At 39.2% G+C, this 26,916-nt stretch overlaps 1 protein-coding gene across 3 annotated transcripts in view; it reads left to right on the top strand.

The window, feature by feature from the left end:
- Positions 1–2,312: 2,312 nt before the first annotated feature.
- CEP162 (centrosomal protein 162) overlaps positions 2,313–26,916 on the top strand; it is a 117,252-nt gene continuing 92,648 nt past the window's right edge. For all 3 annotated transcript variants that reach the window (XM_043593037.1, XM_043593036.1, XM_043593035.1), the window contains exons 1-6: positions 2,313–2,581; positions 3,625–3,740; positions 15,626–15,740; positions 18,708–18,854; positions 19,185–19,368; positions 21,753–21,817. In XM_043593037.1, the coding sequence (XP_043448972.1) occupies positions 3,684–3,740; positions 15,626–15,740; positions 18,708–18,854; positions 19,185–19,368; positions 21,753–21,817 (568 nt within the window). In that variant the 5' untranslated portion in view covers positions 2,313–2,581; positions 3,625–3,683. The remainder of the gene's footprint in view (positions 2,582–3,624; positions 3,741–15,625; positions 15,741–18,707; positions 18,855–19,184; positions 19,369–21,752; positions 21,818–26,916) is intronic.

Genomic DNA, 26,916 nt, shown 5'->3' with positions numbered 1-26,916 from the left:
GCTCAGTCGGTTAAGCGTCTGACTTTGGCTCAGGTCATTACCTCACAGTCCGTGAGTTAGAGCACCACGTCAGGCTCTGTGCTGACAACTCAGAGCCTGGAGCCTGCTTTGGCTTCTGTGTCTCCCTCTCTCTCTGCCCCTCCCCTGCTCACACTCTGTCTGTCTCTCTCTCACAAATAAATAAACATTAACAAAAAAAAAATTTTTTTAATGCATTATGCCCTCTATCCATTCCAACGCTCTCCAAATATAGAGACAACTATGAATTAGTTAAGAGATTTCAGTTTTTTTTTCTTTTTTTTAAACGTTTATTTATTTTTGAGACAGAGAGAGACAGATCATGAATGGGGAAGGGGCAGAGAGAGAGGGAGACACAGAATCGGAAGCAGGCTCCAGGCTCTGAGCCATCAGCCCAGAGCCCGACGCGGGGCTCGAACTCACGGACCGTGAGATTGTGACCTGAGCTGAAGTCGGACGCTTAACCGACTGAGCCACCCAGGCGCCCCTAGGAGATTTCAGTTTTAAACTATACTGGCTAGTTTTAATATCTAGAAATTACTATAAAGTTATGGAATCTAAAATTTGTCTAAGGCAGTAAGAAAAGGGATAGGGATAGAGGTATTCAACACAGCACTATTTTAAAAAAAGTGATCATTAAAAATAACTTCAGGTTTTGGGGCGCCTGGGTGGCGCAGTCGGTTAAGCGTCCGACTTCAGCCAGGTCACGATCTCGCGGTCCGTGAGTTCGAGCCCCGCGTCAGGCTCTGGGCTGATGGCTCAGAGCCTGGAGCCTGTTTCCGATTCTGTGTCTCCCTCTCTCTCTGCCCCTCCCCCGTTCATGCTCTGTCTCTCTCTGTCCCCCCAAAAATAAATAAACGTTAAAAAAAATTAAAAAAAAATAATAACTTCAGGTTTATACTCCAAAAAGTTGAGATGTCTCGGAGAACTGGATATAGTCAAACCTGCTGGGTGATTTTCTTGAGCTATATTCAATGGCTCCAGAGCAGGTGTTTCTTTGGATAGGCATGCTCTAAGTGCTCTGAGGCAAAGCAGTTGAAAGTATTTGCAAAAGGCCTTTGGAAGGATGATAGAATGGACGCTGGATAAGAAAGGAAGTGAAAACAAGTCTTGAATTCTGGTTAGGCATTATTACTTTGAGCAGGTCTTTTAACCTGTCTGCTTCAATTTTCTCGTCTATAAAATGAGGATAATAATTTCATAGTGACCTTGTGCATGTTTTTAAATGGATTCCTTCAGACTGAATACTGCCTCTTTTCACCAACCCTTGCTACCTTCTACTTACCCCTCTGATGGTCTAGGTTTCATTTTAAACTTCCTCTAGAAAGCCTTGTCTAACCTCCCAGGGGGTGAGGAGACCTTTAACATCTTCTAACTGCACCCTATGTCTATCATTGCTGTTGTCATACAGAATTGCAATTGTCTGATCACTTGTCTATCAGCTCCATTAGACCAAAGACTCTATTAGGGCAGGGACTATGATCATTTGTTCATTTAGTACATATTAGAAATAAAAATATAAGCTAAACTGAATTGACTTGGAGAGTATAACGATTAAGTGAAATAATGCTCGTGCAGCTCCTATCAACCTACATGTTCAATAAATAGTAGCTTTAAAAAATCTCTATTATTATTCAAATCTTTATCTGAGGGCACAGCTCCTGGCATGTATACATTTGTATCACAATAAACACTTGCTGAATGAAAAGTTTAGACTGGTGATAATGACATCCTTAGCCTATGTCTGCCAGTGGCAATTCTTTCAACTGTTGTTGATTTTACTTTCACGATCTCAAACGGTCCTCTGAAACTCCAACTTGTGCGTGTACGTGTGTGTGTGTTTTAGAGCAAGAACGGGGCGGGGTGGGGTGGGGGGTTAAAATCCAAGACAGTAATTGTAAGATGCCACTATAGAGGGGGAATAAGGGAGGGGCAGAGGGACACCACAGAGAGGCTCGGGTTGGGGCGTGTATGTGTGTTTTCAATTTCTTGCCCACTAGATGGTGGAACAGAGCCCCTAACCTGATAACCGTATGCTTTCTCACAGATCTGAGTTTCTCTTACAATGCCCACTCAGCGGTTTGCACGTGGAAGAATCCAATAAATTGTTATTATGCTTTTCAAAACTTCCGCTTGGAAAACAGAGCCGAAACCACAAGGGCGGGAAGGTTAGGAAGAGTAGAGACTTGCGGAAATACACGACTAGGGGAGCTAAACTACATTTCCCAGGAAGCCACAGGCTGGGCCTACAACACCCAGCATGCCATTGTTCCGGCTCTCGTGACCTGCTCGTGCCGTCCACTTTCCCAAGGAGCGCAGCAAATCTGTGCATTCTCTGTTGGTGCGGAAACGACGGCTCTTACCTCCGGATTATCCTGAGCCGCAGCAATTCCTACTTTCGCTCGTAGAGCAAAAAAGACACTAACCACTATTCCGTGGAGCCCACAAGCCACGTGACCAGCTCGGGTCATGTGACTCCAGAGCCAGGCGGCAGAAGTGGGTTACCCTGGTAACTGTTGAGCCCCGCAGACCTTCCCGGAAAGCGCGGAATTCAGAGACCGAGGTAGGTGAGGCGTAGACACTTGTTTCCCACTCGGTTGACTCTGACCGAGACTGTCCTCAGACCCCCTCCCCAGGGCTTTAGTTTCCCAGGTCACTCCCCTCCTCCGCCTACACTCTACTTCCAAGTGCGTCTTTGTCTTCTCGCCTCTCTGGAACCCGCGCTTCCTGGAGCAGGGCCCCACCGAACGGAGCCGGTTTGAGAGGATCCGTCTCCGACCGAGATCTTGGGGCTAAGACCTTAACCGCACACATCCCCAACTGATCAGAAATGCTAATGAGTCAGGGAGGTGTTATTCTGCAAATTGGGCAAAATATTGTCCAGGGTGTTCACACACAGAGCCACCCTCCACCGCTTCTGGAAAATGAAGCTGCGGTTTGAGCAGCCTCAAGGAGGCCCCGAAACTGGGACAGATTTGAAAGTTGGTTGGGTTCATTAGAGGGACAGAGAGAGCTTTGCTCCACGAGTCACTATTGTATAGTTTTGTTGGCCTTCCCACGCTCCAAAAGAAACGTAATATGTTCTAATTTGGATACTTCATTAACTTTATCTTAGGTAGATTTGAACCGTAATGAATTGCATTTTGTCTGTATCTGGAAACAGTCTGTCTTGCAAAACTATTACTAGGGACTGATAACTAGCTGAATGACAAGGCAGCACGTACTGTCCTGTGCTTTGCAAAAAAGAAACCGTCTTTTGAATTTGCTCATTTGTACTAAATTTTTGAAAGATTCCTTGGGAGGACCTGCTTTGTTTCAGGAATGTTATGTAACACACACACCATAGAGTTAGGAAATATTGTGGTCACCCTTTAACACTTGGATGTTAACAATGAAAATGTAATCTTGGACCCTGAATACAAAGCAAACTGTGAAAGCTGCTTTTCCAAAGCAGTTTTATTCATGAATTTGGAATCTTTTGTCCAGGTTATTGGTCAATAACTGCATATATGCTAAATCGTAAGAGAAATGTCTGAGGTTTAAGTTTGGTTGTTCTTATGATGTGTTGTGAATTTCCTCAAAGAATATTTATCTCTTGTTATTTAGTGTTTCCAGTGTTGTAAATACTTTGGAATGTTTACTTTGGGAAGTGAAAATTATTGATTATGGCTCACTATTCCAAAGAAGAGCTGGATGAAGAGTTTGAAAAGTTCATGAAAGAGGTAAATTTATCATTTTAAAAGCTGTATTGTAAATTTGTGTCACAAGAAATTCATCCTTCAATTCTTTCTCCTCTACTATGCAGTTTGACCACCTTGAAAATAAAACAGCCAAGTTATTTTACCAGCAAAATGGGTTTATTTTTTAATGGCAGAGGAACTGCATTTCAGACCTTGCAGGCTATGGCAAAACTATAGGCAAGACCTGAGATCAAAGGAGAAGAACTATTACCTTTATAAAGAAAACGAGGAGAAAGGTGGGAGGGGATGCTTTGAATGAAAGTCCATTGGAGGAAAAAAGTAGTCACTGTATTTTCTTGTTGGCTGATCTAATTGCTAGGCCTGGAGAAATTCATTATTCCCCCTGTTGGAAAATGCAAGGTACATTTCTTCCTTTTGGGGTCTGAAATTGATGAGTTGATAGGGCATGAGAGCTCCCCCTTCTGGCCTCCTGACTTTTTAAAATGTAGTTTCCTTTATTTGGTTTCATATTTTTCCCTTTGGATCCAGATCTTTCCTCAAAAGCATCACTGACCAAGAAATACGTCATCTGTGCCTCTCTGTGCCAGGAAGGACCTTTTCTGGGTGTCACGTCCCACCAGAGAGAAAGCATATGGCAGTTAGAACCCATTTAAGACCATATCTGAATAACAAGCTTAGGAAGGAAAACTCTCAGGCATTTCCCATCCAAAGTCTATATCTATATCTGTGTCTTGTTGAGGTAATACATGTTGGAGATCATCTTGAAGTGTTGAGCTAGCATCACCTTATTGGGTACATGGTTTCTACAAAAGTTTGACGACCAACACGTGCAAAACTTAAAAATTACTGTACAAAACGTAACTAAAAGAAACATGACAATTCCAAATTGTGTACTGGTTCTGAACCATGACCCTAGGCCTGAAGGTAGCCAGCTAAATAAAAGATCTTTGAGAATCATGTGAAATTTGTTGTAGTTAATGTGCTTATTCCCTAATTTTGTGCAGTTGGGTTTCTGCTTTTCCAGAGTAGTTTATCCATGTGCAGTAGGTGGTGTCTGTCACACAGACGCATCCTTACTCAGCAGGTAGGTAATGCGAACTCTGTGATTGTCTAAAACTACTTTAGCCAGTGATTTGAATGATCATTGTTGGGCTGCTTCTGCTTTGGCTATAGAACTGACCAGATCTCCTAATTTAAGGAGAGATTTCTAATTGTGTCTTTTAGTACTTGCTCTACTGAAGGGAGAAAGACTCTCTCTATGGAGGCAAACCTGGAGTTGTGTATGCCTCTTGGAAGTTCTCATTCAAGGTTGCCATGAAGGTTTAGTGAGGTGGACCAGTGGGAAGCTGCTAGTTATGAAGCAAAAGCAGAACAGTGAATATAGCAAGAGCACATTGTCCTTTTATCCTTCAGCTGTCAAGGCAATGAATTGCTCAAGCATCGGGGCCATTACCAAAACCTCCATGTATAGAAGAATAGCCAGGAGCTGCACATGGGGCTCCCTCAGAAGAATTAGCATTTGTGGACCCATTTGTGGGTATAAAGGCATTATTCAACCAAGACTCAATGTTATCACATACTAAAAGTCTTCCTAAATATATAGGTATGACAGCCAGCTTACAAATGGTCCTACTTTGGCTCTTTTACAATGTGTTTTATATATGTATTCACGGGATTTCATTTCTCCTACCCAGGGTTGGGTTAAATTGAGGCAGGGAACAAGTATGTGTGGATTTAATATTCTAACCTATAAAAGGGACCTGGGCAACAGTTTAGGCATGAGTGGCAATTGGGATTCCAGTGAAATTGCTTTTAGGGGGAACTAAGGTATCCCTGTTCCTATGGACTCGATCGAGGTTTCTGGTGACAAATCCAACAACCAGTTATTGGAAAATGTGAATAAGAGCAATATCTGTCCATGGAAGAGGAAAAAATAGAGTAAGAAGTAACAGCGAGAAAAGGTATGCAAGCCTGCTTCAGTCATGTCGGGAAGGTTGTCTTTATCAGATGTCTGCTTTAATTCTTGGAAACTTTACTTGCAGGTCACCAATTGGTATGCAGGTCCAGCCTGGATTTAGTGCTGTCTTTAGATGTGACATGTGAATCAGGAGTCTATGTCTTGAAAGTTGGTGGCACAAGGGTTGGTTAACAGTACCTGATAGGGCCCCTCCAGTGAGGTTGAAGAGAGAACTTTTTGGTGTGTCTTGCAGTAGACAAAATCTCTGGGTTGCGAGTCATGGTGCTTAAGGCTTTGTCTCCCGGGAGTAAGCCATGAGGACAGTTTTACTAAAGCATAATTATTCTCAACAGAAGGAATCAGGCCTTTACAGTATTGGAGTATATCTCCTTTTATCAGCTGTGGATCAGAGGAGGCAGGAGCCAGGTGCATCAGGTGCTCTGTGACTGTCTTAAAGGGTCAGAGTTAATGAGTTACAAAGGGGATGGATCGCAGATTTAGAAAGACCCAATCACAGTGCTTTTGGCCAAGTTAGTTGAAGGGTTTCCACAAATTTTGCTAGTTGAGTCTTAATGGTGCTGTTAGTGCCTTGCACTAGCCCAGAAGATTGAAGGTTGTGAGCATAGATAGTGCTCTAGAACCGGCCAAACAGCGCAGACCTATTGACAAACTTGACCAGTGAAGTAAATGCCTTGATAACTTTGAAGCTTGAGAAGGCCTCCTTAGGTGGGAATACTCTTTTCTAATAGGATTTTAGCTACAGAAGGGGCCATACCCTCTCTGCAAGGGAAAGCTTCAGTTCAGTGAGAAAACAAACCATGACCAAAACATTTATATTCATGGGAAAGGAGCTGAACTTCGAATGGTCTATTGGGCAACTTAAAATGCCAGTGGGTGGTGTGGATGGGTTTCCCAGAGTTGTGTTTTGGACAGGTAGAACAAGCAAAGTAGGCACTTTTGTGGGCTTGTTAATATTTCTGTACCAGAATTGATTCATAAAGCCTATCATCTTATCGGGAGAGCAATAATTAATGCTTGTACAATGGTTAGTAAAGAGATTTTGGAGTGTCTGGCAGGACTGGGTTATTATTTGGCTCAAGATAGAGTTCTCTCTTTTTATCAAACCAACAATTACTAGATTTCCAATATAGTTTTTCCCTCTCTGGGGCTAGTTTTTGGATATATCTTGTCAGTTTTTCTAGATTATCATTTGGGGCAACATCTCTTAGGACCAAGACAGAGGATTGGTTATTGGTTCCTTTAAGAGCAGCATCTTTAATGGAAACATCAGCAAGGTAGTTTCCTTTGGCTTCCAGGGAGTCAAGTCTGGAATGCACAGGAGCCTTAATAGTAGCCAGGGCAGTCGGCAAAAATTTGACATCTAGTAAATTTAGGACATAAGAGCCATTTTTAATTTTATTCCCATTAGAAGTAAGGAAAGTTGGCTGTTTCTATAATATCCCAAAGTCATGGGCTGCCTGAAGGACATATGGTCAATTTAAATATTTTCAGTTTTACCCTTGGCTAAAGTACAAGTCTGAGTAAGAGCATATAATTCAGCCTGTTGGGTGGAAGTAGCCAAAGGTAAAGGTGCTGCCTTGATGATTTCAAAAGGTGTTGCAATTGCATACCCAGGGCAATACCATTTTCATTCTTTAAATAAGACCCATCAGTAAACCATGAAAAATCTGCATTGGTTAGGGTTATCTATTAATTGTCATGGATAGTCAAAAGGTGATCTGCCCACATCAAGTGGTGGTGAGAGGTTTTATCAGAAGGATAAAGGAGTAGAATAGCAGGGTCAAGGTTATTACAGTGAGGAGGAGTTACTGAGGAGCAGCGAGGAGGATTTCATAGGAGGTGAGATAGCTGGCCAAAAGGTGTTGAGTGTGGTAAGGATTCAGAGGGGCTTTTGCATGGGGCACAAGGGTGGTTAAAGGGGTTCCCATGATTATTTCTTCAGTGGCCTTATCCAAAAGGGCAGGCTCTGAGGCAAGGGGGTTATCCCCGTGCCACAGTGTCCGGTTGTTGGCTATAACATCCCATGGGTTGATGACAGCTTCCATATTTTGGGGTGAGTACTTCAAAGGCATTCCATTCTCATATGCAAAAAGGAAAAGAGGAGCTGATAATTAGGATGTCCAAGGGCAGAAGGCTTTATTAAGATTTTCTTTAAGGCCCCAAAGGCTATGTAATTCAGATCTTACCAAATAATAGATTCATATTTGTTGTTTTTAAGTAAGATATACAGAGGTTGGACCATAGGAGAAGTTTGGAGCCCAGTTTTTGACAGTAGTCACCTAGCTGGAGAAAACCACATAATTGGCTCTTATTTTTAAGTTTCAGGATACCACAAAGCCTGTCTCGATCTAAATGAACCCCTATTCCAAGATCAGGTGTCTTAAATATCAAACCTGAGTTTGAGCAAACTGCAGTTTTTCCTTGGAGACTTTATGTCCCTTTAAGGCTAAAAGTTTTAACAGCTACATTCTGTCCTCCTGTGAAGAGGCTTGGGAAAGGGAGCAGAGAGGCAACTCCTCTACATTTTGTAACAAGGTAGGTTCTCCAGAAAATTTTATATCATTTAGTCAGCTTTTAAGGTTTGCAAGAAGTAAGACTTTCTATAAAACCCCAGGGCATTACTATCGAAATGTATAGTCTTCCTTCCCAAGTTAAGGCAGAAAGATACTAATTTATCAACTGGAATACTAAAGAATGCACACAGAGATCAATTACAGTGAAAAGTTTGCTTTCAGTAGGACTAGATGCTAGTAGCATATTGGGTTAGGAACAGCAAGGTGCTAAGGGATAATATTTATTGCTGGAGGTCCTGGACAAACCTCCACCCTCAGCCACTGGGTTTTCTTACAGGTAAAATAGGGGTGTTACAAGGACTAGTGCAGGTGATAATGAGTCCCGGGGCCTTATAATCTTCTATTTTGGGCTTGATGCCTTGAAAGGCTTCTTTCTTTATAGGGTATTGATTAATTTGGGGGAGATCTTTTGTGGGGTCTATTTGAGTCTTAGTACGAGGTGCTTTGAGGATTTTACCCATAAGAAGGGTGGTAACTGATCCAATTGGGACAATGGTTAGTGCCCTTAGAATTAGTTCCAATGCTGTCAGAAGTGAAGCAAGTAAAAGATGTTGAAAGGTCACTTGATTCACCAACTTGGCAATCTTGGTTGCTTCTATCAAATTCTAGAATTGCTTACCCCTTTTTGGAAAAAGGAATTCCAGCAAGATACTTTTCTAAGAAATCTCAGCCCAGTAAGTGAATTGGAAGAGAGAATTAAGGAAAAAAGGGTGGGTACCTCTTAAAGGACCTAAACCAGAGGGAATAGATTTATTAGAGGTAGGAACCTCACCGCTTAAACGGTTTTGTTCCTCTGAGGCACGGGCTGCTTTATAGTGGTGGGTTGAGCACCGGGAGTGTAGCTCCAGTGGCAGTGAGTACAGATAGAAATTCATTCCCAGTCTGGAGGGTTGTTTCTCTGAGCCAGTTGAGACAGAGAATTGGGACAAGCCCCTTTTGTTCCTCAGAGCCCAGTGTTTGGGAATTAGGAGAACATTGGAAAGAGTGGTTAGAGGGCTGACAGCATCTGGAGCACTTGAGTTTGTAGCAGCCTTTTTTCCAGTGTCCTGGTTTTTTAAAATAATGGCAGGCATCAGGAGGGTTTTGGTTTTGTTTAGGGGCCTACATTTGTTGGAGATGAAAATTAAGGATTTTAGTGGTCTTCTAGTTGAATCATCTAGAATGCGGGTGAACTGCTAAATTAACTAAATCTAAGGCAGATGTAGTTTCCCATTCCATTCTGGTCATTTTAACTGGAAGGGAAAGATCCGATTTAGCCGGTTAATGAACATAGAATTAAAGGCTACCTGAGTGGACTCAACATCTACAGGAAGACCGAAGTTTTCATTAAAAATAACCTGAAGTCATTTGTAATAATAACAGGTTTATTCAATTTTTGTGCACAAGCCTGAATGATGTTCCAATTAACAAGTTTAGGAAAAGCTTTTGCAATTTTTCTGTGAAGACCTCTAGTGAGTGTCCTGCCAAAAGTCAGAGATCTGTTTTTCTAAATCTCTTTCAGGATTTTTCTATCAGGCCAGTTTCATCCAATGTTAGGCCTGGCCCTCACCGACAAGCGTGTGAACTAATTGATATAACTCTGAGAAACTAAGTTGATAAGTTTGAATGTGTATGTTAAATTACTCAGCAAATCTCTGAGGATCCTCAGTAACTTTGGCAAAGTCTTCGACTCTAGCTTGTAGTTCAGCTTTAGTCCAGAGAACATAAGAAACTAGGAGTTTAGCAGTTGGATCCTCAGGGGGCTTAACTTTAAAGGAGGAGGTTCTGCTAGGTTCAGAGGAAGAGAGCAGGGAGAGATAAGGAGGAAAAGGGAAATCCAGAGAGAAGAGTAGGATGAGGAAGGGAAAGGGTATGGAGGGGCTGGGATGCTGCTGCAGGGAAGTAGGAAGATGGCCCCAGAGGAGTGGCCAGAGCACAGGATGACTGCTGTGTGTCTGGAGATGAAGAATCCAGGGAAGGGAAAGAGCACTCAAAAGCCCTTTTGAATTCTCTCAATTGTTTCGTAGCCTCAGTTAATTTAGAAATGGTATTTTGCAAAGGGGTAATTTTAGAGTCAATATGTATGGAAGACTTTGGGTACTAATTAAAACAGGCATTCCATGCAGTTTGTTTAATTTTAGAGCCATGGTCTTCTAATTTGGTTTTGAGAAAATTAAGTTGGAGGAGATCAAAAGTTCCCCCATGACAGTAATTGAAGTTCTAAATTTAGTTAAGTTGGTCTATTTTGTTAGCATTGTGCATGCAGGAGGATCATAGTTTTTAAATATAAAGCCAGCCAGGATCCCAGGAGGAGGAGGGCTGTCCTGAGAGAGTTTAGAGGATTATGATCCCATTAGTCAATACCAGAAGTTCAGAAAAACATGAGTACTCACCATATAGGACAAAACCTTCGTAAAAAAGAAAGAATAAAGCTTTTAAATAGATCCTAAATAAAGTCAGAGAACTCAAAATGCAAAGTGAGCAGAGCTTGGAACCAGGAGACACATACTCTCAGACTCCAGGGTCGGGGAGAAAAGAATGAGCTCATTTGGCTCAGTGGGTACAGGCACCTGTTTGCTCACCAGCCTCGTAGTTGTTGAGAGTCTTCTCTGGATCCCACTTCTGATCACCAAGTAATGTTGACCTCAAGGTTAAAACAGCCCGTTATTTTATCATTTATTTGGGAATGGCAAAGGAACTGCAATTTGGGACATGCAAATGATGGCAAACCCATAAGCAAGACCTGAGATCAAAGGAGAGGGACGTTATTTTCTAGAGAAAAGGAGGAAGTTGGGAGGGGCTGCTTTGAACGAAAGTCCACTGGCGGAAAACAGGAGTTCAGGATGGTGATGGCTTCTCATTGGCAGGGCTGTTGCTGGGCATGAAGAAAAACCTTCCTTCTTCCCACTGGGGTAGTAGAGTAGGCTTTGTTCTGTTAGGAAATGCAAGATACACTTCTTTGTTGGAGTCTGCAATTGATGACAAATTGATGGAGTGTGAGAGCTCCCCCTGCTGACTTCCCCATTGTGTTCTAAATGAGGTGTCCTGCATTCAGCTTCACAAGTCTGTCACCACACTCTGTCAACTCTTCCTCCAGAATATATCTGTCATCTTCCTCATTCTCTCTCCTTTCATCTGCCATCATCCCAATCCATGGTGACATCTTCTCACCTGAGGTACTACAACAGTTCCTACGTACTGTCCCAGCATTCCTTCACCACATTGCAGCCAGTGCCGTCTTTTACGTAAATCAGACTGTTCCTCCTCTTTGTAAAACACTTTATTGGCTTCCCATCACAAATGGAATAAAATCCAAACTCCTTCCCATGGTTTACAGAGCCCTGGATGATTTTGCTCATGTCCTCCTCACTCGCTTTATACCCCTCTTCTCCCTTATTCACTTATGCTACAGTGAATACAGTGAATTCAGTGAATACAGTGAATACAGAGCTTGTGCTCTGTCTCACCCTGTCTCAAAAATAAACGTTAAATTGTTTTTTATATAGAATTAAAAAAGAATTAACGTTTATTTATTGTTGAGAGAGAGAGAGCAAGAGAGAGAGTGAGCAGAGAGGGGCAGAGAGAGACAGGGAGACACAGATTCTGAAGCAGGCTCCAGGCTCTGAGCTGTCAGCACAGAGCCTGATGTTGGGATTGAACTCATGAGCCGTGACATCATCACAAGAGCTGAAGTTGGACGCTCAACCAACTGAGCCACCCAGGTGCCCCCAGGAGAGTCACATTTTAAATGATTATACTAACATTCTTGTTCATAAAGGGAGTTTGATATACGATGTAGTAGAAAACCTCAGTTTAATTAACAGGAAAAATAATGCCTACCTTGTAGGATTGTTGTAAGGTTTAAAAACCGCATTTAAGAATTATCCGAATATAATAGATACTCAGGGTAAGAATCTCACTTCTCATTTGGAAACTGATTTTTTATTTTCAAATATGGGCACATTTTGAAAATTAAGTTTATAGAAAGTGTTTTCACTGTAAAAGATAAAAGCAGTGTAGACCAGTTTTTTTTTCCTTTTGCCCTTTATTTGCCATCCCTTCAACACTCTCCCTCCATATCTTTCTCTCATATTCAATCTCAACCCATAAAAGCTTTTATCTCATGTTAGAGATTTGGGTCATTTTTTAATGTCTCACTTTTTAATAATAAAAACCATGATTTTAGAGTCATGGTAACTTCTTTAGTCATTTTGCTAAATTGTTCAGTAGATTGTTCAACGATATGGCTTACATATCTTTATAAGGAGATTGCTAGGACCAGCTTTTTTTATTCTTTTTACAGATTTATTGAGTTGTCATATACCATACAATTCACCCATTTAAAGTGTACAATTCAGTGGTTTTTAGCCTATTCGCAGCTATGCAGCCATCACCACAATCACTTTTAGAACATTTTTATCCTCAAAAGAAACCCTGTACCTGTTAGCAGTTACCCCTTCTCCAGCCTTGCGCACCACTATACTTTCTGTCTCTGAACATATGCTTATGTTAGACATTTCACAGAAATGGAATCATACAGTATGTGGTCTTTTGTGACTGGCTTTTTCCACTCAACATAATGTTTTAAAGGTTCATTCATGTTGTACATCTTTCAGTACTTCATTCGTTTTTATAGCTCAATGGCATTCCATTTTTTGGGTTTGTCCACATATCAGTTGATGAACATTTGAGTTCTTTCCACTTTTTGGCATTTATAAATAATATTGCTATGAACAATCATGTACAAGTTTTTGTGTGGGTGTGTGTTTTCATTACTGTTGTGTGTATACCTAATAGTGGAAATGGTGGGTCGTATGGTAACTCTGTGTTAAACCTTTTGAGGAATGGCCAGATTGTTTTCTAAACTAGCTGTGCCACTTTATGTTCCCACCAGCCATGTTTTAGTATATTAGGTTTCCAACTTCATATGCTCAGCAGCACAGTTACTCTCTGGGGACTTGCTTTTGTGTATTGTTTTGTTTTTAATGGTAGTAACCTGAAAAGCATTGTGGAAGATTATCAAAAGTGAGAATACCTAGTATATATTAGACAGTAGAGTGAGCACTCTCCATTTCATTTTCTGATCTTTGTCACAAGCCTGCAAGGTCAGTGGTTTTTCAACTCATGAATAAACTGAAAAGAGAGGATAATTTTTTCTAAGCAACAGCTAGTATATTTTGAAGTTAAAATTTGAACTCAGATCTGTCTGGCTCCCAAAACCTCTACTCCTTCCATACTCTTAGGTGGCTATGGGGCTTAAGAGGAATAGACCAAGTCTGTGGCAGATTGTCAGAATTTGGTAAACAGCGAGATATGGGGAAGAGAGAGGATGGAACATTTCTAGGTGATGACCAAGTTTAGAGACCGAGTAGAAAGTGATAAAACTAAAATTCAGATAGACTCCTTTTCCTTCCCTTTTCCCCGCTTCCTGCTTGATTGTCAGGTTGTCAGGGAAGACCGTGAGTTCTTTTGGAACACTTTAAAGTTGACACTATTATAAGTCATTGAGATAGAATTGTTTGGTTGGCAGGTGGAAATTTGTGTGTTGTCATCTTGGAAGTAACCTGGCACTTACTAGAGTGAAAGGGCACTCTGGTGCCAGTTGGGGGATTACATAGTGTAATGGAAAGTGGACAGGTGTTATCAGACCTCCGTTTAAATCCCAGGTGTGTAACACTTACTAACAGTAACAACTGAAGCAAGTTGCTTAATCTCTCTGAGCTTGTTTCCCCTTCTGTAAATCTTGATTGGATTGCTTAAACATTGAGATAACCTGGGGATAGGTCCTGATACAGAGCAGGTATGGAATAAACGTTGGTTTCTTCTCCAGGAAAGTTGTGTAGGATGAAGATAAAGGACCAAGAACAGAGTCCTGGGGAAGTCTTGTAAAGAAATGGGCAAAAGAGCCAAGACCTATTAAAATAGACAGGTGGGAGAGGTCACAGAGCTGAAGTATAACTTGGAGGAAGTGATGCTGTGAAATCAAAGGTAGAGACATTCGAGAAGAGTTGGTCACCGGTATCAAGTTCCATGATGTGATCAGGAAAGATGACTAGCAGTGGTCCTTTATTTGTAACATTTAGGAGGCCTTTGGAACTTGGAGGAGAGTGTTTTGGATGGGAACCAGATTCTAAAGGGTCGAGCAGTGAACTCACGATGCTAGTATGTAAAGGAAAAGTGGTAAAGAGGAGGTAGGAATAAGGATCTTAATCTTGTTTGTTTTGTTTTGCTTTGCCTTTTTTTTTTTTTAAGTTTTTTTTTTTTTCAACGTTTATTTATTTTTGGGACAGAGAGAGACAGAGCATGAATGGGGGAGGGGCAGAGAGAGAGGGAGACACAGAATCGGAAACAGGCTCCAGGCTCTGAGCCATCAGCCCAGAGCCTGACGCGGGGCTCGAACTTCCGGACCGCGAGATCGTGACCTGGCTGGAGTCGGACGCTTAACCGACTGTGCCACCCAGGTGCCCCTTGCTTTGCCTTTTTAAGAAAAGTGGAGTAGACTTGAATGTTCATTCTTTCATTCCACAGTTGTGCGAGGTGCTGTGCTAGGCCCTGGCGAGGCAGAGATGGGCAGGTTTATAACCTGAGGGAAGGAGGGAGTGGAGAGAGAGGAGGGGATGCAGAGACAGAGATAACATGAGATGACCAAGAAAGTAAGGACCTAGAAAGGCAGGAAGTGACCCCTCTGCAGATTCTCCCAGGAGTGGAGGAAAGAATTTCTTTTCTGAAAGAGGAAAGCAGTGTCTAACAGGTGAGTGTGATGGTGGAGTGAGGGAAAGGAGGGTGGTTTTTGAGTGAAGGTCTTTATTTTCTCTGTGAAGAGAGAGGGCAGGTTACTGACCACGTGGTGGAGGTGGTGGGTCGATTAGGGTTAGAGTAGGGGATTTAGGATCGTAGTAAAATTTGGACTTGAAGAGTAGAAAAGGACAATAAAAGTTGATTAAAGTTTATTAATCATTGTGACAAAATGTTGATTTCTCTGGTAAACACCTGAAACTCAGTTCTTCTGGTCTTAGAATTCTGTGTTCTTCTAGAGTGATGCCAGGTAATTTTGCTCAATCATTATTTATTCTTAGACCCTAGAGGATGTCTAGAAGGGGATTGTATCCTTCTCTTTTCTTTCTGATCAAGTTTCTTGATAAGTTTTATTTCTTTGTTGTTATCATTGATTTTTTCTGGTTAGTTTACTTGTTTAACTCTGGATGTGAAATTGATGTTCAGAGTTGTATATTTGATATTTAAGTTATTTTAGCCACATATCTGAAAATAAGAATGTATACATTATTGCTGAGAAAATTGTTTATGTACAATGAAGAGAAACATTTTTAGTGATGAATCTGGGATTCTTTAAAATCAATGGCTTATATCCGATTTAGCTTTCAGATGATTCTTTTGAGAATTCAAACAAAACACGTAGACAACCTGAAAGAGAAGTGAAGAAGAAAGATGCATTGCCATGGTGGATAACTGAAGATGATTTTGAAGATGGTGGTAAATATTGCTGGGTTTTTTATTTCAAATTATTTGACCACAAGGGGTCAGTCAAGACTTTTAATTCTGGGATTTTGTTGTTGTACTATAGGTATTTAAAGAAAATAATACTAGTATTGCGACTTTTTAAAGTTTGAATTACATATTACTTCATTTTATTATGTATTACGCAGTTGAGAATCTATGATGATTCTGCATTATCAGGTTATATTGTTATATTGGGATAATTTATATTCACTCAAATTAAGATGATATTTGTGTATTGTCATATTTCATGGCAGATTGATTTGAGGTGATTTAATAAAATGTTCTGACAGTGTATTAATGTCTTTGCACTGGGTAGATTTTAAGAAATCTATAGATTTTGGTATCACAGTCTGTTAATAACAATAGCAAGAAAGTAATTTATTGCCTTGGTAAAGAACTCATTGTTGATCCTATCTGACATACATGTATAGCTTTCCCAGAACTAGTCCTAGTCACATCTTTACAAATGGAAAACTACTCTCTGGTACCTGTGCTTTGGTGTACATGCTATATAGGAAACTGCCATTATCCATAAGGAACCCCAGACCATGTCTATTAACCTATGTTCAAACTATTTGTGGATCTTTAAGCACCATTTTGTAAACCCACAGGATTTCTGTATCCCTGGAGGAAAATTTGCCCTGTAGCTTTTGTTTTTTCCCCATGCAGTTAAGCCCAGATTCCTTAATGTGACAGCTAAGGCTTGGTATCATCTGACTAGGACCCTCCTTTCTAGCTTTCTGTGCTCCAGCTATACTTACTCCCTATCTCCTGGAAACATCATTGACTATGCCTCTGTGCATTAGCTCATGCTTGCTCACCACAAGGCTGCCTTTGCTCTCATCCTTCTTGTCCAGTAAAGCTTGACATTACCTCCTTCCAATCCTTTCCTAACTCTTCTAAATCCCTTTTCAACGTAATTATTTTCTCCTTCGTTTTGATTTCAAAACATAGCAACAGCACTTACACATTGTGTTGATAGTTATAACCCATAGGGCTACTCCTGAGGTTGTGAGCTTTGTGAAGGCAGGAAACACTTCTTTTTGTTTGTATCCCCTGACCCTCAACAGTAAGTAATAAATGTGTTTAATAAATGAATGTTAGAGTGAATTTGATAGTCATTTCTCTGTTCTTAAAATTGTAAATAAGGAATTGCCCTACTGAAAAATACAGTGCATTTTTTCAGAAGTCCCCCAACCATGTAACAATGCTAAAGTTTGCATGCAAAGAATTCTTTTTTAGAATTTTACCCCCATTGGTGCTTGGAAAGGATATTTATTATATGATGAAGTACTATTGGAATTGTTTACGAAGATTTGAGACTTAATTAGCATTCAAGTCTCTTTTCTAGAAAGTAATGAATTAGAGATAGAATGTGCATACTCATCCTAAAGGAAAAGAATAGGCCCTGGACCAACACTGGAATGTAACCTGGCAAAATTATTAATTTTTAAAAAAGAATTTATCAATCAGAAGTGGATTTGATTAGTAAAAGATGCAAATAAGGATACTTAAGCAAACTTTGACAATATGCGTTTGAACACAGAGGAGAGGGTTTTTCTACCCAAGGACATAACGTGGTCCCTCGTTCAATCACAAACATTTACTGAGTTCATGGTATATTGTGCATACCAGACACTAGTATACAGACAGGGTATGAGTCCTGCCATCAAGAGTGTAGAAGCATCACAGCGGGGAGGTAAACAGCCTCAGGAGGAGAGGAATGCATTGCCAAATTTGGATAGGCATCAGGAAACATCAACATTGAGCTACTTCAACCTTAGAATTTTTCTTTCAACTGCCATAAGGATAAATGTTCTGCCTAGAGGATGAAACAGTCTAATCCTTCTACAGGTTATACTCTTCACTATGAATGATCGAATGGATCTTGGTTTTGGTTATTAGTTTCTTGTAAGATCAGTTAGTCTGGTCATATCCCTGAGTCCAGCTTCAGAGCCAGGGTGAGACTCCGCAGACACCACAACAACACCCCAACCTGTGGCATGCACTTTTTCATTGGAAGTGTCTGTAGATATGTCTTTTGACACTCTGCAACCGTAGAAGTTACTATTTGATGTATGAAACCATTATTTACACAGAGCCATGAGAAATAGATGCTGAATCCTTTCCAAGAGGACACTAATTAAGATACTGAAGGCAGAATTTGTGACTTCTTATTAAGACTTCCTTCTAAGCAAAAGTGGTATTCTAATCTTAATATTTATACCACACAATGTAATTATTTGACTTTTCCATATTTCAGGTTTTTTTACAACAAATGTATGCTATTATGATAAATGTTGATATTGCATAACTTTTTCAGTGTTTTCTAATGTTTTTGGAATAAAGAGCGAAACCCTACTTTGGGCTATGAGTACCAGCCTGGTCTGTCTGACCCATCGATCCTGCTCTGGGCTTATTTCCACCTGGACTCACCCTCACAATCTAGATCCAACCTTACTGGCCTTTTTGTGTCTTCCAATGTGGCCTGCCCCTCCTGTTGCTGACCCTTTCTTTGTACCTTTCCTTCTTCCTACTCAGAATGGTCTCCCCTTTCTCGTTCACCTAGTTGTTTCTTACTCTTCCTTCACATAAGGCAGAAGATATCCTTACAGTGGCATGGTATACTGTATTAAATAGTTGTGCTTTCAAGTAATTTTTAAAGTTTGTTTCATTATGTATAAACTTTTGAAATTACTTCATAAGATACACTGCAAATAAATAGTACTGTAATTTTTCTTTGAATTTTATGTTTGATGGATTTTTATTAAATGGTGTTGGATTTTTATCAAATGGACCAGATTTATTTTGTAGCTACTATCCACAATATTAGTATGACAGAAAAAAAAGTTAGTGTAACAATATCACTGGGTAATACATTGTGGTCAGAACAGTTTTGTGAACATAAATATCCAACTGTATCTTAAATCCCACCCCTAGGACAGCTTGGAACAAATGTAAGCTATGTGAAAGCTAAGAAGACTTCTCAGCCTATTATGGAAATAGAAGAGGAGTGTCCTGAAAGGATTCAGTTTCTTCAGAGCAGTGGAACCTCTATCTTAAGTATTGACAGCTTAGAAACAAATGGTAAGAAATATGAGGGATACAAATTGACAGGTTAATTACTATGCTTATAATTAAAATTTTTTTAAAAATTAAATTGTATCTTCGAGCCTCCTTTACTGAAGTGTGTAGACGTACTTAATACCTTCCTAGAAGGTTTAGAATTATATCTCGAGAGAAACCTTACAATGTTACATATTGATTATGAATATAAATCTGTATTTGGTGGGTAAGAGATAAAGTATTTTTAAAAATTTTAAAGTTTTATTAAGAACATCAATAAATGCACCATTAAAATTAATTTTGTCAAAATTCTGCATGTTAATAAAAATATATTCATTCTTTTCCATTTAGAGATCATAGTTTCTGAACTCAATCATAGTGTTCTTGGATTGGGATTGGACACATTAGAGGAACAAGAGGAAAAGGAGCAATTTTTTGCCAGGCTTGAGGAAGGCTTAACATCTTCCATTGATTATTCAAGATTAAATAAGGAATTGGATTCTAATGACTCCACACAATTTAAAGCTTTACATAGGTAATATATATACAATATCAACTATCATTAAATGATTTTTATGTTTTTCCATATTTTTGGAAGGCTGGTATATGCATGGACTTAAATTGATAAACATTGTAACAGGTACATGTTGAATCTTATTTTATCTCTTTTTTCTCTGTTCATTTTTTTGGTCATGGTTTCTCATATATGAATGGAATATGTTAATTTGTGTTTGAGAGCCCACTCTGCATCCAGCTATGTGAAATGTCATGCCTGAGATGCTACTGAGACTAATGGCATACTGCAAAAAGACCTTACTAGGAAAGTAGTTTATTTATTTATTTATTTTTTAAGTTTATTTATTTTGAGAGAGAAAGAGAGCGCGTGCACATAAGCAGGAGAGGGGCAGAGAGAGGGAGAGAGCGGATCCCAAGCAGGTCGAGATCAAGAGTTGGATGCTTAACAGACTGAGTCACCCAGGTGCCCCACAAAAGTAATTTATTAAGCAATTTTCCACAGATAAGGTAAATAAGAAAGTTCAGGTAGCTGTTGTAAACTCAGAGAAAATAGGGACAGAAAAGAAAGGAGGAACCAGGGAGTAAAAGATAGGTTTTGTTTCTGTCCTATCTTTGTGTGTGGTTGGCCCTGATGATTATCAGGAAACTTCATTTATCCTGGAAATCCTGCTAGCTGACTGAGCTGGTCATCTGTAAATAGAGCCGACCTTTGACCTTTTAAAATTATAAATGGAAGTCATATCACATCTTCAAGGTTTTAAGAACACCAACTATAATTAAGACTGAGGAGAATCATAACCTTTGGTTATTGGAGTACCTGGTCTTATGATGCTTAGTTTCTCACAGACCAGGGGTAAAGCAGTATAGTGACTGTCACGAACTGTATAGAGTTTGAGATTTTTACCCTACTTATAAACTAACAAATTAGCTGATCAGTTTTATGGATGCTGAGTATAGACACAGTTTCCTGGGTCAGAAGCAAAGGACTTTATTTCTCACAACAAAAGTCCAGTCTACATCTCACATTTATTTGCCTCAGTTCCCCCATGCTCCACATGGCCTGCAGAGGCAACATGGAGAGTCCATAATGGCTCTCTGCACAGATGATGGGTTGCTTTACAGGAAAAGATCACTGAGATTGGGGAATCTATTGCTTTTATAGTAAGAGGAAACAAGCCTGCTCCTTTTCTGGGAGGAGATACTGCCTCATCTCTCAAGGTTGCTTGATGCACACACAATCCTGGGAAATGACCTAGGAATGAGGGGTTTGTGCCTTCCTTTCTTGGTGTACCCCACAAGAACATGCAAGGACACTCAGGGCCCGGGCTGATTCCCTCTCCCAACAGTGACAACACAGATTAAGCATACACAGGATCATTGGCCACAGGTTTTTGCACCTTTGCAATATTTCTTAGCTTGTTTTATTTCTTAACATTATTCCTAACTACTGATATTTCTTTTCTAGAATAGGCCAGTTAGTGTGCTAAATAGCATTGAGTACACAATAGTGTTTGCTGCTGTTATTATTATTACTACAGTTTTATAGCTTCTTGGATTTGTTGATCTCACTAAAGAGAGGGTTCATGGACTGGAAAAAGTAGAAGGGAGTCCTTGCTTTGAAAGCAGACAGTATATGAACTAAAAGTATACTCAATTTATTTAAAACTTGCTCAAGTTCCTTTGTCACCTTGCTGAGATTTTATAGGTTTAGGCCTCGTATCCAGCCTCCATTTCATGATTAAATTGCTTGTTAACATGTAAATGCTGAACCTGGCATTCTTTTCTGGCCTCTATGTAGACTTAACTGGTTCTCATAACTTATAGTCAGTTTCTTTTTTTTTCTTTTGTTAAATGTTCACTTATTTTTGAGAGAGAGAGAGAGACAGACAGAGTGTGAGTGGGAAAGGGACAGAGAGAGAGGGAGACACAGAATCCGAAGTAGGCTCCAGACTCTGAGCTGTCAGCACAGAGCCCAACACGGGGCTCAAACCCACAAACCACGAGATCATGACCTGAGCCGAAGTCGGATGCTTAACCAACTGAGCCACCCAGGCACCCCCGTGGTCAGTTTCTAATCTTTAGTTTATAAAGGATATCTGAGCCCTGAGACATGTAAAGGCACACATTTATGTGTAAAATTGTGTGTATTCGTGTATAAAGTTAAAAAATACGGCATTTTTTCTCTTTGTGTTAATTGATAGCGACAGTCTTAGACTTTGAGGATTCTTTCTTTTCAAAACATTTTCTTTATAGCTCCTAAATTTTTAGTTTTTGATAGAATAGGAGTACTTGAGAAGAAAATATATGTTAGGGATTTTTAAAAAATATACATGAAAGATTGCATGGGAACCTATTATTAACATGTAATACTAAATTAGGTAATTTTTTTTTTTTTTTTTTTAGTAGTCAAGCTAATGTAGAACTAACTGAAGATAAACATGAGAATGAATTGAAACATGAACTAGCAGGTAATTTTATTGGTTTTAAAATTTACAATATTTGTAAAGGTAGTATAACTTTTAATAAAGACATTGATAGAAAAATAATTAAAAGGAAAATGGTATCTTGGAAAGAGCTTTGAATGGGTAGAGTGAACTGCCTATGTTACAATCTGAGCTACTAAGAAATTGTTGAAAGTGCACTATTGCCTCATTTGTTGGGAGTGGGTGGTGGACCAATTAGGAAGATAGAAAAAGGACCATGGGAATCTGTGGAGCGAGGACCAGTATCTCTAAAGCATGGCTCTTCAGGTATTTCTTTTTGTCCTTTGACTTTTAATGTGTCTTTGTCTTTGTTTTTATATTTAAAACGATTTTCTCATGGATTGTATATAGCTGGATTTTACTTTTCTATCTAATAATCTGACAGTTTCTGACTTCTGACTGACATGTTTCTACCCTTTATAAAAGTAAATTCATTGGTATGGTTGTTTACTGTTCTGCCATTTGTTTGTTTTGTTGCTTTTGTCCTGTAGCCTGTTGGATTGAGTACTGATAGCATTCCATTTTATCCCTTGTTTGGGCTTGTTAGTTACACTTCTTCGCTGTATTATTTTTTTTTTTTTAGTTTTTTTTTAAATTTTTTAAAGTATTATTTATTTTGAGAGAGACAGCGTGAGCAGGGGAGGGGTAGAGAGAGAGGGAGACAGAATCTCAAGCAGGTTCCACGCTGTCAGCTCAGAGCCCGACACAGGGCTCAAACCCACGAAACCATGAGATCATGACCTGAGTTGAAACTGAGAGTCGGACATTCAACTGACTGAGCCACCTAGGTGCCCCATTTTCTTCTTAGTTTTTCTATGATTCACAGTGTGCATCTTTATCTTATTAAAGAAAGTACATTCAAATAACATTATACCACTTTATGTGAGTCTTAAAAACAGTAAACTCCCTCCCAACCTTTTTGGTATTTTTGTCACATATTTTTCTTCTATATGCTAAAACTCCATGATGCATTATTATTATTATTATTATTATTATTATTATTTGTAACTGTCTATTTAAAAAATTTTTCAGGAAGATGATAAATTTATATACATGTAAAAACATTTATCCACTTAGTTATCATTCCTAGTTTTTTGTATTTTGCATAGATTTGAGGATTTTAAATTTCTTATTTGAAATGGATTTTTAAAAATTAATTTTTAAATTGAAGTATAATTGATATATAAGATTATTTTCAGGCATACAACACAATTATTTGATACATTGTGAAATGATCACCATAGCAAGTCCGGTTAGTATCTATCACTAGCACAAAACATTTTTTTTCTTGAGATAAGAACTTTTAAGATTGATTATCTTAGTAACTTTCAAATACAGTTGAACCTTGCACAACATAGGGGTTAGGGATGCTGACCCCCTGCACAGTCAGAAATCTGTGTGTAACTTTTGGCTCCCTAGAAACTTTACTGTTAGCCTCCTGTTGATTGGAAGCCTTAATGAGAACCACAACAGTTGATTAACATATATTTTGTATGCTATGTGTATTATATACTGTATTTTTAAAGTTAGCTGGAGGAAATAAAATGTTATTAAGAAAGTTGTAAGGAAGAGAAAATACATTTACAGTACTGTACTGTACTGGAAAAATATCCTCATGTAAGTGGAGCCAGTTGTAGTTCAAACCCATGTTCAAGAGTCAGCTGTGGTAACTACCTAGTATTTTGAGTTTCTATGTAGTAATTTTTTTCAGCATGAAGAACCTGGGTCTACTAGGAAAAACTTCTAGAGTTTTGTTTTCTTTGATCACTTTAGCAATTTCATTTTGTCTTATGGTATTAGTTCTCATGAGAAATCAATGATAATTCCTATTATGATTAATGTATATTGGGTCTTTTTTTTTTTTTTTCAAGATTTTCTCTTTAGCCTGGTTTTGAGGCAGTTTGATAATGTATCTTGGTGTGCTGTTCTTGTATTTATCCTCTTTCGAGGTGGTTGAGCATCATTGATCTATGGATTTGTACTTTTTTTTTTTAAATTTTTTTTTTAGTGTTTATTTTTGACGGAGAGAGAGAGACACAGCATGAGCGGGGGAGGGGCAGAGAGAGAGGGAGACTCAGAATCCAAAGCAGACTCCGGGCTCTGAGCTGTCAGCACAGAGCCTGACGTGGGGCTTGAACTCACAGACCTCGAGATCATGACCTGAGCTGAAGTCGGATGCTCAGCTGACTGAGCCACCCAGGGGCCCTTATGGATTTATACTTTCCGTCATAATTTAAAAAAAATGTTTTGTCCATGGGGTGCCTGGGTGGCTCCATTGGTTATGCATCTGGCTCTTGATTTCAGCTCAGGTCATGATCCAGGGTTGTGGGATCAAGCCTCATGTCCAGCTCTGCGCTAAGCATAGAGCTTGCTTGAGAATCTCTCTCTCTCTCTCTCTCTCTCTCTCTCTCTCTCTCTCTCTCTGTCTCTCTGTGTCTGTCTCTCTCCCTCTCCCGCCCTCCCTCCCTCCCTCCTCCCCCACTTTGTCTCTCTCTCTCTCTCTCTCTCTAAAATAAAAAAATAAAACATTTTTTAAATTGTTTTGCCCATTAATTCTTCAAATATTATTTCTGTCATCCCCTGCCCTCTGACTTTAATTATAATTATGTGAAATGACTAAATTTTGCCCCACAGGTAACTAAGACTTTCATTTTTTAAAGTTTTTTTCCTCTCTGTTCTTCAGTTTTTATTACTGTGTCTTCAGGTTCACTGATTTTTTTTCTTCTTTCTTTTGATCTTTTGTTAATTCATTGAATCTTATATTTTTTTTCTTTCAGTCTAGAAGTTCAATCTGAAAGTTTTAGGTCTTTTTAAAAAAATTTCTTCAGTATCTTTTCTCATGTTCATTTTTTCAAGTTCTTAGCATTAAGCATATTCTGCTGATCCCAATGTTTGTGCATTTGTAGGTCTCTTTCTATTGACTGCTGCTTCTCCTTGTAAGTCTTAGTGATTTTTTTATTGGGTGTTGGATGTTGCAGACTTTTACATTGTTGAGTGTCTGCATTTTGTTTTTCTTCTTATAAAGAGTGTCGAGCTTTGTTCTGGCAGATAACTGATTTTGCTAGCTTGATCCTTTCAAGGATTTTCTTATGCTTTATTAGAGGAAGTCTAGAGTAGACTTCCGCAGTACAGTTTGACACTAGGAGTAAGGCACAGCCTTTTTGAGGTTCCTACTGAATGACCCTATTAAACAATGAGGATTTTTTCCACTTCAGCTGGGTAGAGTTCCAGAGTCTCACTACCCCTTGTGAGCTCTGTGAATTTTCCAGCCTGTAGCTTTTCAGTTACTCAAACTATACAAATATGACTTAATATTTAGGAAAGACTCAAGGAGACCTCATGCAGATCTTTAGAGCTCTGTTTCTACATAGATATTTCCTCTGTTACTGCCCTACAATTTCCGATTGCCCAGCTTTTCTGCTCTTATCTCTGTCACCTTAGCACAGTGAGACTGTCCTGATCTTCCCCTCCCTGCTTAACATTCATGAATGTATGTACCTTCAAGTTCCATAGGGCTCACCTCACTTGTTTTTCTTTTCTTAGGAATCATATTTTTGTGCTGCCAGTTGTCCAATGTCTGTAAATAGTTTTTTCATATATTAGGTCCAATTTACTCATTGTTTACAAAGTTCTTGAAATCCAGGATAGTAGAGGAGAAAGTCCTGTAGGTTGCATCGTATTCAAATTAAAATTATCAGGGAAATTTTCCCACAAAGAATGAAAATGTCTACAAAATCTATCATTCAGATCTTATACATTGACTGTTATTTACTTTATCTGAATTTTAAAACACTTCTTCTATTTATGCAAATAATTTCAAAGTTGCAAAGTTAGGGAATATAATAGAAATAGTACCTTGAATGTATAACATCTTTGTCTCAAAAGGTTAGAACACTACAAATGAATATTCTCATTGTTTTCCAAACAATATGGAAGAGCCAGCATATTATTATCTCTGGGATTTCTCATATGAAAACCACCTTCTCAGTGTGGTTTTACTCTTTCATTTTTATATAAACTTAATTTGCCTTAATGTTTCTGAAATCTCTGATACGCTGTTTTATTTCCACTTATTTCTCATCTGTTGTCATCTCTGTATCTACCAATGATTTTTCCTTAGTTTACTCATGACAAATTCCTGGAGAAGGGATTGGTTATTTATATGTTATAGTATTTGCCTGTAGATGATTCAGTTACAAAATGCAACTAACAAAATGTAATTTTGAAAAGTGCACATTAGGGGCGCCTGGGTGGCGCAGTCGGTTAAGCGTCCGACTTCAGCCAGGTCACGATCTCGCGGTCCGGAAGTTTGAGCCCCGCGTCAGGCTCTGGGCTGATGGCTCAGAGCCTGGAGCCTGTTTCCGATTCTGTGTCTCCCTCTCTCTCTGCCCCTCCCCTGTTCATGCTCTGTCTCTCTCTGTCCCAAAAATAAATAAATGTTGAAAAAAAAAAAAAATGAAAAGTGCACATTAGCACTTTTTCCAATCCAAAATAATATTTGGCCTTAGTAACTTTTGATTCAGATTAAATGCAACACTAGCTATAATAATGCTAACAAAGATAATTATTACTAAATGTAATAGCTAACACTTTTAAATAGGGCATATGATATACCAGCCACTCTTCTAAACACTTTAACTCTTAATCTTCTTAGCAACCATTTGAGATAAGTGCTATTAGCATCCTCACTTTACAGATGGGGAAAATGAGGCAAAGAGGATTTGTGACCTGCCAATGATTCTATACTATAAGTAGTAGAACCAGGAATTAAATCCAAGCCTTCTGGCTCCTGGTCATGCTCCTTTTTTTTTTTTTTTTTTTTTTTAAGACTTTATTTTTAAGTAACCTCTATACACAATATAGGGCTTGAATTTACAACCCGGAGATTAAGAGTTGCATGTTTTACCAACTTGAGCCAGCCAGGTGCCCCTCCTGGTTATGCTCTTAAGTGCTATGGTATACTGTCTAAACTGTTTGGCATACTGCCTCTTTGTAGTCAAACAAACACTATTTTCCTTCCGTTGATTTCAAGTAGTTCTCAAATCCCACATAGTTGTTTAAGTTCATTGTCATACCCTCCCATA

This window comes from Prionailurus bengalensis, chromosome B2 (assembly GCF_016509475.1).
Source record: "Prionailurus bengalensis isolate Pbe53 chromosome B2, Fcat_Pben_1.1_paternal_pri, whole genome shotgun sequence".
Classification (NCBI taxonomy): Eukaryota; Metazoa; Chordata; class Mammalia; order Carnivora; family Felidae; genus Prionailurus; species Prionailurus bengalensis.
The sequence above is the reverse complement of the archived record's forward strand: the minus strand, read 5'-3'. Positions and strand labels throughout refer to the sequence as shown.